The sequence below is a fragment of the Trichomonas vaginalis genome, chromosome II (genome assembly GCF_026262505.1).
Source record: "Trichomonas vaginalis G3 chromosome II, whole genome shotgun sequence".
Lineage (NCBI taxonomy): Eukaryota > Parabasalia > Trichomonadida > Trichomonadidae > Trichomonas > Trichomonas vaginalis.
In genome coordinates this window covers 17,902,260-17,914,915 of record NC_067204.1, presented here as the reverse complement: position 1 = coordinate 17,914,915, position 12,656 = coordinate 17,902,260, and the positions used below count along the sequence as shown (strand labels likewise).

Here is a 12,656-nt window from a genome sequence, read left to right as displayed (position 1 = left end):
ATGCAAATTGAGAAAATATTTATTTTAAATTTTGATTTTTTCAGAACTTATTACATATGAATTAAGGGTTTCGTTTTGCGAAAAAAACGTACAATACGCAATTTCGCTAAAAAAACATTTAGCTAGCAATTTCGACATTTGACTCCACTCAAGACGTCACTTTTTTAATTTTGCGGTATCATATTTTTGGAAAATCTTTATGAATATTATATTAAAAATCTCTTTAATATCTATATTTCATATTTTTATCGATTTTTCAAGTTTTTGCGAAAAGTATTCAATTATTTTTGCTATTTGGTCGGGTAAATGTCAGATTTGCGACATTTTCTGATATGATATTCAGATTCTACGTTGATAATAATGCTTATAGAATCCTCTTGCTATTGTGTCAAAATTGCGAAACCGATAGCAAAAATATCTCGCAATATCAAAATTGAGATATTGAGTAAATTATGCATTATAGAGATTAAAAATCTGATTTGTGAAAACATCTCATCAGTTTCTAGCTAATTCAAAAATCTTTACTATCTTATTCGATTAAAATGAAAAGGGAATAGTTTCATTATGCTTTAAATGACAGCCTTATAATATAATCATAGTTTGATAATGAAGATTTTATTTTGCAATAATATAAACGAAATTTTTTACCTTATGAACTTTTGATGGAAATATGCAAATTTAAAATAATAAAGAAAGCCGCGAGCGAAGCGATCGGCTTAGTTCGAAGATTTTGATTCAAATCTTTGCTGATCTGTAATTCGCGGAAGCCGCGAGCGAATCGAGCGGCTTAGGTCTAAGATTTTGATTCAAATCTTTGCTTATATTCCTTAAATTCTTTATGAAACTCGCAACAGTTCCATAAAAAATTTTAAATTCTAAACTGTCGAAATTACCGATCGGTAATCACACCCTTCACGGGTGTGTCACTTTTTACAAATGTGTCACTTTTAGCTAAAATTACCCCTACTCGTTTCTAGCTAATTCAAAAATCTTTACTATCTTATTCGATTAAAATGAAAAGGGAATAGTTTCATTATGCTTTAAATGACAGCCTTATAATATAATCATAGTTTTCGCTCAATATGCAGCATTTTTTTTCGAAATCTATGGTCAATATCCTAAATACTGATTGCTTTGCATTCATATCTCTTACATTTTCTATACCCACATCACTATTCATTGCTATTCCTATCTTTTTCATTTTTGTTTGTTTCTCATAATTTCTCAAAAAACATGATAACTTGATATTTGTAAATATCATACTTTATAACGTAAATAAGAACTTGACCTATTAAGAAAAGCAGTAATGAAAAGAAAATCTGAAATTCATAAAAACTACAAGTTTCTGATGACAATTAGCTTAATTAAACCAGGTACAAGATTATATAATTGTATTTTCTATCCAATTATCCATATAATATCTTATCCAGAAAAAATAACTTGATCAATACCAAATGATTTTTTAACTAGTAAATAAAGTATTTTCTTTACACACACATTGTATATCATAGTTTTTTTTTTGGTTTCGCAAAACATCCAAAAACAAATATGCTATAAAAGTGACAATTTTAGCAAAACGAAACCCTTATATGAATGTATTATATGGGAGATTATGAAAATTAATTTTCAACTCTGACAAATTTATTTCAATGAATGAAAAAGATTTTGATCATCAAATTGAGTTAGCAACTTCTTTCTTTGAGAATCCAGTAGTTCTTCACTGTGAAAAGGAAAGTTATTTTCAATATAATTATGAATTAACTCATTCCACAGCACTTGATGATGTAAAATCTGCAAAAAACAATGAAAATCATCCAATATTCGACCCGTGTGATATAAACCCAGCAAACTATTTCTTACGAGGAAATGAAATTACTGTCAACAGACCTCAACTCGAATTATTAACGACAGACGTTATCAAAAGTCATATAGGTCTATTGAAACCCTACGATTCCCAAAATGGTACTCGAAGGTGGATGATGTCCGGCAATCAACTTATCGCAATGATAAGTTTTGATGGAAAAGAATTTTATGTATACAATCCATTGACAGTTAATTCAAAATCTCGATACTTTCTCATCAAGGAAAACGATAATACTGTTAAGTTTACTATCAAATCTCTTCTTAACAAAATTAACGGCGCAATGATGCTTTTTTCGGATATTTACACAGATGAAAAGTGCAAAACATTCGAATGGTTCTTCAAGTCGATTGTTGTAACTGGCGGTTATCCACCAGTCCTCAAAAATACTTTTGGATTTTATTCATCTCTCTTCCAACATCCCCAATTTCTGTTTTTATTTGCTATAACCATTCCCGCCCAGTCCATTAAAATCGATATTATTGAAGCTTGGTACAGTTTCTCTCATGATTCTTTTCCAACTTTATTACCTTCGTTAATCATTACATTTTTATCAAATAACAACCCTACGCCGTCTAACTTACTTACGAAATCCCTAATTGGCCATGTAATTCAGTACGTTATTTCTAAAGATTTGAATGAATTTTTGCCAATCAAGAGCGCAAAGGCTAATCTTGCTGACCGTATGACAAAATATATACGTAGAGAATGGAGTGCTCAGTCCCGATTCATTTTCTACATTTTACTCCATATTTACAAAAAATCTAATTCAGAAAAATACCAAGCAGAGGCCATTTCCCAGTTATTCTTTGGTAAGTCACCAGACTCATCCATCCAGATGCTTATTGTGCGCTTCGTGACCATATATTCCGTATTTCCTGTTGATTATCAATTATCTATTGGTTGTGAACCGACATTACCACAAGCATCAACGGTAATAACTGCTGTATTCCAGTTCAAAGACGAGATGCTCAAGTCGGCAGAGTCAATGGACTTCAAGAAAGTCGTAGAAAACATTGAAAAAATTTACGAATCGTCTGATTACGTAATTTTAACGGAATTTGCTGAAGAAACAGACACAAGTGTAGCCAATAGAAGGAAATCAGTCATTATACAGCCAGAAATGCTGGAATCCGTTCAACCGAGAGCTGAATTTGCTCCTTCCTACAGATCTCAGAATCCTTCCAATCGTCCGAGGTCTGTCTCCCTTAGAGATTCATCGGAAGCACCAAGATATACATCACAGCACTCCCCGCAACGAAAAAGAACCAATTATTTTGTTTCTTCTGCAACAGATTTTTCTTATGATGAAGAAAAAAGTGACAATTCATCACCAAAAGACAGATTACCCAAGCCACCTAAAGAAGCGATCGAAGGACCCCTTAAAACACTTTCCGATGACGAGGGAACGAATTCTAGAGATAAAAATCAGAATTTCACTGATGATAAGAGCTCATCTAAGGTTTTGAATATAGAAACTGATAAGAATGGTAAGAAACAAAGTGGTACATTATCAGAAGATGAAGATTCCCATGAATACGTCCTTTCTTCTGAAGATGAACCAAAATTACATTCTGATCCTGTAGAAAACGTGATGAAAATCGATCACGAGATTAAGATTGAAATTAAACCACCAAGAGAAAGTGAAAATAGCCAAAATAATTCGAAATCATCTGATGAAAATGATGAAATTAAAACAATTAAGTCTGATGAATCATATGAAGATACTAAATCAAATGATGACAAATCACAAGATGAAAAATCTAAAAATGAAACAAAATCTGAAGAAAAAATTTCATCTCAAATTTCAAGTCAAGAAAATGACTTAAAAACAGCTAATAAATCTCCTGAGAAGAGTCCTAAATCAAGCAAAGACGATGAATCATCCGAAATTGAATCTATTGGTTCTCCAATGAAATTGAGAAAGAAATTGACAAAAGCTGATTATTTGGCATATTCCTCGAGTTCATCCGACTCAGATGAACCAGTTTTGAAGAAAGATGATGATTTTAGAAGTGATGCTTCAAATTTAACAACAAAATCTAAAGTATCAGTAGCAGAAACCCCTGATCCTGTATCACTGGATACAAATGATGATTCTCCTGCAATGCATACACTAAGTACTACTGATGAATAAAATTAATAAAATTTTGTTTTTTTGTATTGTATGAAAATAATAACAGTATTTTTTGATACAACTAATAGTCATTATATTTGTATTAATTTCATCATTTATTCTTTGTATGAATGGGCAGACCTACCCAATATGCCAAACAATGGAAGGCAAAGTTTATACAAGATATCAAAGATATGATCGATGAAACGAATAACCCCATAACCATATCTGATATGTTCAATATCTATAAAAAGAAATATGGTAAAAAAAAATACTCAATGGAGATGATTCAAAATCTATTGAAAACAGCTACAGAATCAGGAGAAATCTCGTATTTTGATATCAAACTACCTACAGATAAGCCTGTTGTAATTTATCCTGGCAGACATCCAGTAAATTCAACAATTTTTCTATATTTGACGAGTCAAGATTATGATAATGTAGTTGAAAAAGCAAAATCGGTTCTATATTCCTTAATCAAGGCAGCCCAAGGAGAAATTAATGAAAATTTACCTCAAACAAGCGAAAATACTGATAGCAACCCTAATGTAATAGAGAAACCTACCAAAGTAAAAGTACCTAGATCAATTTCTCAAGACAAAATTTTACAATTTGATTATTATTCGCAAAAAATGATTAGAGCGCAAATATTGCATTCGTATATTACCAACGCATACAAGTCAAATACTTTTTCGATATCGTCTCTGATCAATGATGCACCTTTAGATTTATTATTCAAAATTTGCAAAGTTAAAGCATTTCCTACGTCCATCCTCGAAGACCCTAGACTCAGATTCATACAGTTGAGATACTTTCCGCGTCAAATACAAGATTTAATGAAGGTTGACGAATTAAAAAAATCAATTGAGAAATTAGTCGAACTTTTACAACAATACGGTCTAGTTAACAAAATAAGGAACACATATAAATGTTCCAAATACTCCCAAATTGTTTTCAACGACAAAATTTCATCAAAATTAAATTTATTTGATAAAACAAATTTTGAATACTTTTGGCACTCCATTTCCTTATTAGATCTTATTGAAAACATCGATCCTTCCATGCAAATGGTCTGGCTTGAGAAATGGTCATTGTATCGAAAATTAGATTTTCCAGAATCACCTTTAACAACTCAGATCATCAAGAACTGTCATCCAAATAAAGAAAACATTACGCGATTGACAGGAATCGAGAGAATTTTCGTAAAACAAGAGTTACCAGAAAAAATTTCAAAAACTGATTTGAATTTTTTTGCAGAAAATGTTGATTTCATTGAAGATCCGAAATCTTTTCAACTAATCAACTTCAAAAAATCAATTGACATAAACAAAAATGATTTTTTGTCTGCTTTTTGTACAATTGTTGCCTTTTCTTCAGTAACATCTGGAGGAATACACGTAAGAAGTGCAATAGAATGGTCAAAAGTGACAGAAATGATGACTTCACTTTTTGACAAAACCGAAAGTGTCAATTTTTACATAAAATTGCATCAAAACAATTTATTTTTCAGCGAAGAATACGAAAACTTGTTTGTTGAGAGTGTTTCGTTTGCAATTTCAGCTGCTAAAGGAATTTTTGATGTTTTGCCGTTATCTGACAATAATATGACAGTTTCTGAGATTTACAAATACTTTACATTGTCAAATTTATTGACAAAAACAACTCTTGGAATTGGAGAAATAATTGAAGGTTTGAAAAGGAGATTTTTCACGAAAATGAGATATTACAATTCCAAAAATTGTCAAAGATTTTTATCTGAGTACAACTGGGACTACGCAAAAGATGGATTGATTTATCTGAAGCTCATCAATTTCATTACAAAAATCGGATCAAATTTCATTAGAACAAAAATTTTCCAACATGGAAATTTATTTCCCAAAAATTTTTTCTCTGAAATTTCAAAAATTGACAAATTGCATAGAGAATACAATATCTACCAATTGCCTTATTTTAGTCCTGATTCTACTGATTGTTTGTTTTTCAAACTCATATTGGAAAATTCAATTTTACCAACTTTGTCGTCAGAAGATTTTTCCAAAGAAAAAATCATTGATCATAATTCAAATTTGATTCATTTGAGAATACAGAAACTAAAACTACCTAAATTACAAGTTCAAGATGAATTAAATATACAAATTCCAAAGCAAATTTATGTCAAAAATGATGATATTTGTTTGACTCTTCAAGAAGATGTGAAAAGAATCATTAATTTATTTCAAAAACTTAAGAAAAATCATTTGATTGAAACTATTTTTGTATACAGTTATATATTATTTAGTCATGAAGAAGGAATTGATTTTGTGACATTGAAAGAATACACGAAAATATCAATTGATGATGATTATGTTTTAGTTTATTGTTTGAACTTTTTAATGAACTTTTCTTTTGTTTTTAGAATTAGTTCTAGCTCATGTTTGCCATGCTTCATTTCCAGCAGCTACTTAAAGAAAAAGAGTGCAAGGATAGGACATATTTATACTAGAATCGATGGCCAAACATCATTGAATTTGTCAAATGAATTGACAATTGAAGTTTTTGACAAAATTTTCAAAAACAATTCAATTGAATTTCTTGATTTATTGGAACTTGTTCCACATATTTCGGCAAGTGATTTGTTAGTAATTTTGAATGCATTGATATGCGATGAAGTAATTAAATGTGTGGAAATGAATATTGATGTGAATTTGACTGAAAGTAACTATAATTGTCACTTTTTATCTGATGATATTTTGTTTTGTTTTTATATCTGGCAATATCAAAGTGACCCAACTATAAATAGGCCGTATAGATACTATTCAGTGACAAATAACGAATTCTTAGATCTATCATTTCTTTCTGAATAGATTGTTATTCAATTTAAATTTATTTGTTTTGTATTTATATTAGATTTTTTGTTACATTAAAAATATTGTTTATAATTCAATGATTATTTTTACTATCAGATGATAATGACCTTTGTTTAAGGGTGCACTTATGCCAGTATGGCTCTGTCTGCAAGTATGTTGCTTAAGGTTAATTTTCAAATACACTTCACACACGATGTCAAAAATTTGAATTAAAGTCAAATGGAAGTTGGCCTGCCCAAAACTTTAATATCTTGAATATTTCCATGGAAAATTAGCATAAATATGAATGGACCTTTAAATGGAGAAGGTATTATCACAAAACAGAAACCAATTCACAAAAAAATACCTGACGATACGAACAGTTTGATCGGAGTATTTCCTAGGAAAAACAAAAAGCCAAATTAAGGCAATATTTCAGACCATTCCAATCCATTGCATCGTAATCACCAGCTTTCAAATAAAGTATTTTCTTTTAATTCTATAACTCCCACCGTATACTTGATTTTATAATTATTCCATTCTTTTATTTTGGAAAAATAAAATTCTATTCAAAAATTTGCTAGAAAAAATTCAAAAAAAAAATTAATGGGAAGCACTATGCAAGCCAACCTCCATGATGAGATTATGAAGCAGTTTGGAGATTATGACAATGTTTACAGTCAACTTTACAGGCTAAAATCATTCGATGAGGAAATAATTGACGAATTATTTCAAGATATTAATAAAATTTTGATCGTTACAAAAATAGATCTTCCTGTTCAATTACTATCCAAAATCAGTATTATGGCAGCATATAATAATCGATATTTACGATCCTATTGGACACTTTTCAAAAAAATTTATTCAAAATATAATCCAAAACCAGCTAACTTCTTAAGTTCAATATTTAAATATCTATTTTATAGAGAATACAACAAATATTGGGATGAAGAATCCAAAGAAGCTGTTGAGAGATATCAATCCGATGAATTTTCTTCTTTTCTTATTGGAGATGATTTGTATCATTATACAATTTATCATGCAATTGTAAATGATGACCTAAATATACTCATTCCTATTACAGAAGAGGATTATTTCGATAAAGATCAAATGATAACGACAGGTTTCTTTCCTTTCAGTTCTTGTGGATATTTTTTACTCGAATTATGTAGTTATTATGGTTCAGTCAATTGTTTTAAGTTTTTCTTAACAAAATTCAACCCAAGAATCACTCAAAAATGTCTTCAATTTTCATTTTTAGGTGGGAATAAAGAAATAATTTCCGAATGTTTAAAAAATAAACAGCCAGATAAGGAAACAATGAAAAGCGCAATTATTTCACATAATGTTGATTTTGTTACTTATTTGATGAATGAACACAAGTTAAATATTGACGTAGAATATTGTTGCAAATTCAATAACCTTCAAGCATTTGCAGTTTATTTAGACGAATCAGAAGATATTAATATTAATAATTGTTTTATTTATTCTCCTTGGTTTGGCATACCTGATCTTTGCGTATACTTAATAGAACATGGAGCAGATGTTAATACAAAAGATGGTCGTAAAAATAATGCATTCTTTAAGGCACAAGATCCTTTAACTATTCAAACAATGGAAGTTTTACTAAATAATGGAATTGATTATAAAGCTGTTGATTGGAGAGGACAAACAATACTTCATGTATTTGTAGCCCGTAATATGTATGAACAAGCTAAACTTCTTCTAGAAAAATGTCAAGATATTAATGTTAATGCAGTAGATAAATACAAAATAACGCCACTTCTTGCATCAGCAGCAAGAGGTTCGCCGGAAATTATTGAACTTTTACTATCACATGGTGCAAATGTAAATGCCCAAGATGTTAGTGGAGAAACAGCTCTTGAAAAAGCTATGAGCACGAGTAATCTTGAAGTTATAAAACTTCTCATTAGTCATGGCGCTTATGTAAATATTCAGGATGATTATGGGAAAACTGCACTTCAAATTGCAGCGCAAAAAAATTGCAAAGAAGTCATAGAATTTTTAACTTCACAAGGTATAAATTTTAATGAATAGAATAATAAAATATGCTAATAAAACTTAATAAGGTTGATAAAAAATTGATGTTTTTTAAAAAACCGCCGTTTGAGAGGAAAATTGAGAACCTCGATATATACTTTTTGACATTGTCAAAAACTTTGAAAGGACCAAAATTTTTTTAGTGTCAGAAAGTTTACAAATGTATACTTTCTGACGAACAGACCCTCAGAAAGTACTCAAACTGTGGTTTTTAATTTCCGTACTTTTTTTTGGCGACCTTATATCAAAACAATTTGTTAGTTGTGTAGTAAGTTTCTTATTTAGTCTTGAATTGTTGATATGCTAATAACTTTTTAATTCAATATTTAGAATTAATGTTAACATCAATTCAATAGTTTATCTATCAAAACAATTGGCCGGTTGTGTAGTGAACTTCTCATTTATTATTGAATAAATAATAAATATGTATAAAAAATTAACAAAAAATTAACATTCGTTATGCAGTAAACAATTAATTTTGATACAAAAATAAAAATTAATAGCGATTTTGTGCCTTTAAAGGGTGTACATTAATTTGCACCGCGTGAAATAAGAAGTTTGGCCATTGCTGAATAATTATTTTCTTTTGCATAATGAAGAGCTGTTTTTCCAAATTTATCTTTTTCATTAATATTTACTCCATGTGAAATAAGTAATTTGGCTACTTCATCACTATTATATTCTGCTGCATGGTGTAGAGCTGTTCGTCCAGAATTGTCTTTTTCATTAATATTTGCCCCATGTGAAAGAAGAAGCTTGACGATTTCTTTTTGGTAAGTACGGTTTGCGGCAATATGGTGGGCAGTTTCCCCTTCTTTATTCTTTTCCTTGATATTTGCACCATGTGAAAGAAGATATTCAACTATTTCTATAAATTTTTTGCTGGCTGCAATATGAAGAGCGGTGTTGCCTTTATTATTTTTTTCATTAATATTTGCACCATGTGAAATAAGAAGTTCGACTGTTGCTTTTATATTATATATTGTTGCAATATGAAGAGCAGTTTGGCCTTTATTATTTTTTTCATTAATATTTGCACCATGTGAAATAAGTAGCTCTGTTGTTTCTTGGCCATTATTTCTTGCTGCGTCATGAAGAGGTGTTTCTCCGTATTTATCTTTTTCATTGATATTTGCACCATGTGAAATAAGAAGTTTAGCGATTTCTTTATTATTTTTCCATGTTGCATTATGAAGAGTGGTATATCCATCTTCATCTTTATCATTGATTTTTGCTCCATGTGAAAGAAGGAGTTCAGCGATTTCTTTACGATCATCATATGCTGCTTTATGAAGAGTGGTTTGGCCCTTATTATCTTTTTCATTGATATTTGCACCATGTGAAATAAGAAGTTCTGCTGTTTCTATACTAGAAAAATATGTTTTCCAATGAAGAGGCGTGTTTCCGTCTTTATCTTTATCATTGATTTTTGCTCCATGTGAAAGAAGGAGTTCAGCGATTTCTTTTCTATTATCATGTGCTGCTTTATGAAGAGTGGTTTGACCTTTATTATCTTTTTCATTGATATTTGCACCATGTGAAATAAGAAGTTCTGCTGTTTCTATACTAGAAAAATATGTTTTCCAATGAAGAGGCGTGTTTCCGTCTTTATCTTTATCATTGATTTTTGCTCCATGTGAAAGAAGGAGTTCAGCGATTTCTTTTCTATTATCATGTGCTGCTTTATGAAGAGTGGTTTGACCTTTATTATCTTTTTCATTGATATTTGCACCATGTGAAATAAGAAGTTCTGCTATTTCTTTACTAGAAAGATATGTTGTCCAATGAAGAGGTGTGTTTCCGTCTTTATCTTTATCATTGATTTTTGCACCTCGTGAAAAAAGAAGTTGGGCGAATTCTTCACTATTATATTTTGCTGCATAATGAAGAGTTGTTAGTCCATCGTTATCTCTTTCATTAATTTTTGCACCATGTGAAAGAAGAAGATCAGCTATTTCATTAATATTATATTCTGCTGCATAATGAAGAACGGTTTTTCCATCTTCATCTTTATTATTAATTTTTGCACCATGTGAAAGGAAATATTCCGCAAGTGATTGGATTCCAAGCATTCCTGAGTAAGCAAGACACTTGTTAGCATCATTTGTTTGATCGAAATAAACTAAAAATGAATCGAGATTTTTGAAAATTCCGCAATAATATAAATCAATCTCTAAATCATATTCATTCATCAAAAATGTAACAAAATCAATGTTGTGTGAAATAATTGCATATTGCATGCATTTTTCATTTGGTGTTTGATACTTCAAACATTCACTCATGATCTCTTTGTTTCTTCCCAAAAATGAAAATTTGAGGCATTTTGGAGTTATTTCTGGGTGAAATTTGGATTGTAAAAACTTGAAACAATCAACTGCTCCGTGGTAACAACATAATTCAAGTAATGAATATCCTTTGTAAGAAATAGGATATAAATTGCTCTTGAGCTTCTGATCTTTATCAAATCCTTCTCGTTCAGTGAATGAGATGAATGATTGTAAGTCATTATACATAATCGCTCTGTAAATTGTATCTTCTGAATGAATTTCCAAATTTTCTGAGTTAATTGTTTCAAAATCATAAGATTTGTCTAATTTAATTCCATATTCTTTGTAAAACAGGAAGATTGAAATAATATGAGCATTTGAGACCTCTCCCACATGATAATCATCAGATATGAGTTTGGCAAGAGATAAATATGACTTTATATAGCGATTATTGAACCGGATGATATTTAAAATGTCTCTTACAATAAGTTCTGGGCGATGTTTCTTTGAATCAATCAGTTCTGTTTTGATCATTTTGTAAATCTTGTTTAATTCTTCATCGTTTTCCGTTTTCAACTGATACAACGCAATATATTGGTCGATGTAGTATTTATAGATACTTCGCAGTTGACTGAATCGGCTTGAATTTTTATTGTGGTTTGACATTTAAAAAATTTGAAAGACTAATTTATGCGTTTTACTATATTAAACATCTTTGTTATTCATTGGGGATAAAATTGAAAACGATGACCTCAAATATTTCTGAAAAAATTAAATAATATTTTTATCTGTTGTTGATATAAACTCATTTTCATTATTTCCATCTCCACATCTTATACGGTTCAAGAAAATTGAGAGAATCTCACTAAAATAAATTGAATTCAGGGAGTAATTTGTGAAATTTTGTTTATTTATAATATTTGTTATTGTTTCAATGGTGAGTTAACTTAATTATTATATTCAAGAACCTCAGTTTGATAATATTATCAAATATAAAAAGATTTTCATAATAGCTTGCTCAATCAAAAATTAAGGGGAAAAAATAGAATTATAAAAATATCGAAGTCATTGATTCACCGATTCCATGAAGATGAATAAGCTTCGAAATGATTTTATTAAGATTTTCAATGTTATTTCCAAATAGACAGAGTTCTGTAGAATAAAGATGAAGTTCAATTGAAATGTCTTTATTTGGTCCAATTGAAACTTGTTGCCATTCTGGAAATAATTTTTCTTGTGTATCAATATATGAATTAGAAACTGTAATTGTATATCCTGAACCTGCAATTCCAAACAAATAACAATCATTCCATTTGTTACTTGCAATGAAACAGTTTTCAAATGTAGCAGAACAACTATCACAATGAAACATTCCAGGATAATCACTATCATCTGCAGAAACAGTGTTGTTTGTGAAAACAATGCTGTTATATGTTGCTGGTTTGGATCCTACACAGCAAATTCTGGATGTTGCATGGTTTTCATCAATATTCGAATATTTGATTGAAATAGTGCCTTCATTATAT

The 12,656-nt window shown here is 30.0% G+C and overlaps 3 protein-coding genes across 3 annotated transcripts, besides 1 other annotated feature; 2 read left to right on the top strand and 1 right to left on the bottom strand.

The window, feature by feature from the left end:
- Positions 1–582: 582 nt before the first annotated feature.
- Positions 583–969: a mobile genetic element.
- Positions 970–1,649: 680 nt separating this feature from the next.
- Positions 1,650–6,870, top strand: TVAGG3_0563890 (uncharacterized protein; the record flags this gene model as incomplete). The annotated part of the gene is made up of 1 exon (XM_001321672.1): positions 1,650–3,998. The coding sequence occupies one exon, from the start codon at positions 1,650–1,652 to the stop codon at positions 3,996–3,998; it is 2,349 nt and encodes a 782-aa protein (XP_001321707.1).
- Positions 6,871–7,408: 538 nt separating this feature from the next.
- On the top strand, positions 7,409–8,860 carry TVAGG3_0563880 (protein ubiquitination; the record flags this gene model as incomplete). The annotated part of the gene is made up of 1 exon (XM_001321671.1): positions 7,409–8,860. The coding sequence occupies one exon, from the start codon at positions 7,409–7,411 to the stop codon at positions 8,858–8,860; it is 1,452 nt and encodes a 483-aa protein (XP_001321706.1).
- Positions 8,861–9,393: 533 nt separating this feature from the next.
- TVAGG3_0563870 (ankyrin repeat and SOCS box-containing protein 4 family) lies at positions 9,394–11,796 on the bottom strand (the record flags this gene model as incomplete). The annotated part of the gene is made up of 1 exon (XM_001321670.1): positions 9,394–11,796. The coding sequence occupies one exon, from the start codon at positions 11,794–11,796 to the stop codon at positions 9,394–9,396; it is 2,403 nt and encodes an 800-aa protein (XP_001321705.1).
- Between the last annotated feature and the right edge of the window lie 860 nt (positions 11,797–12,656).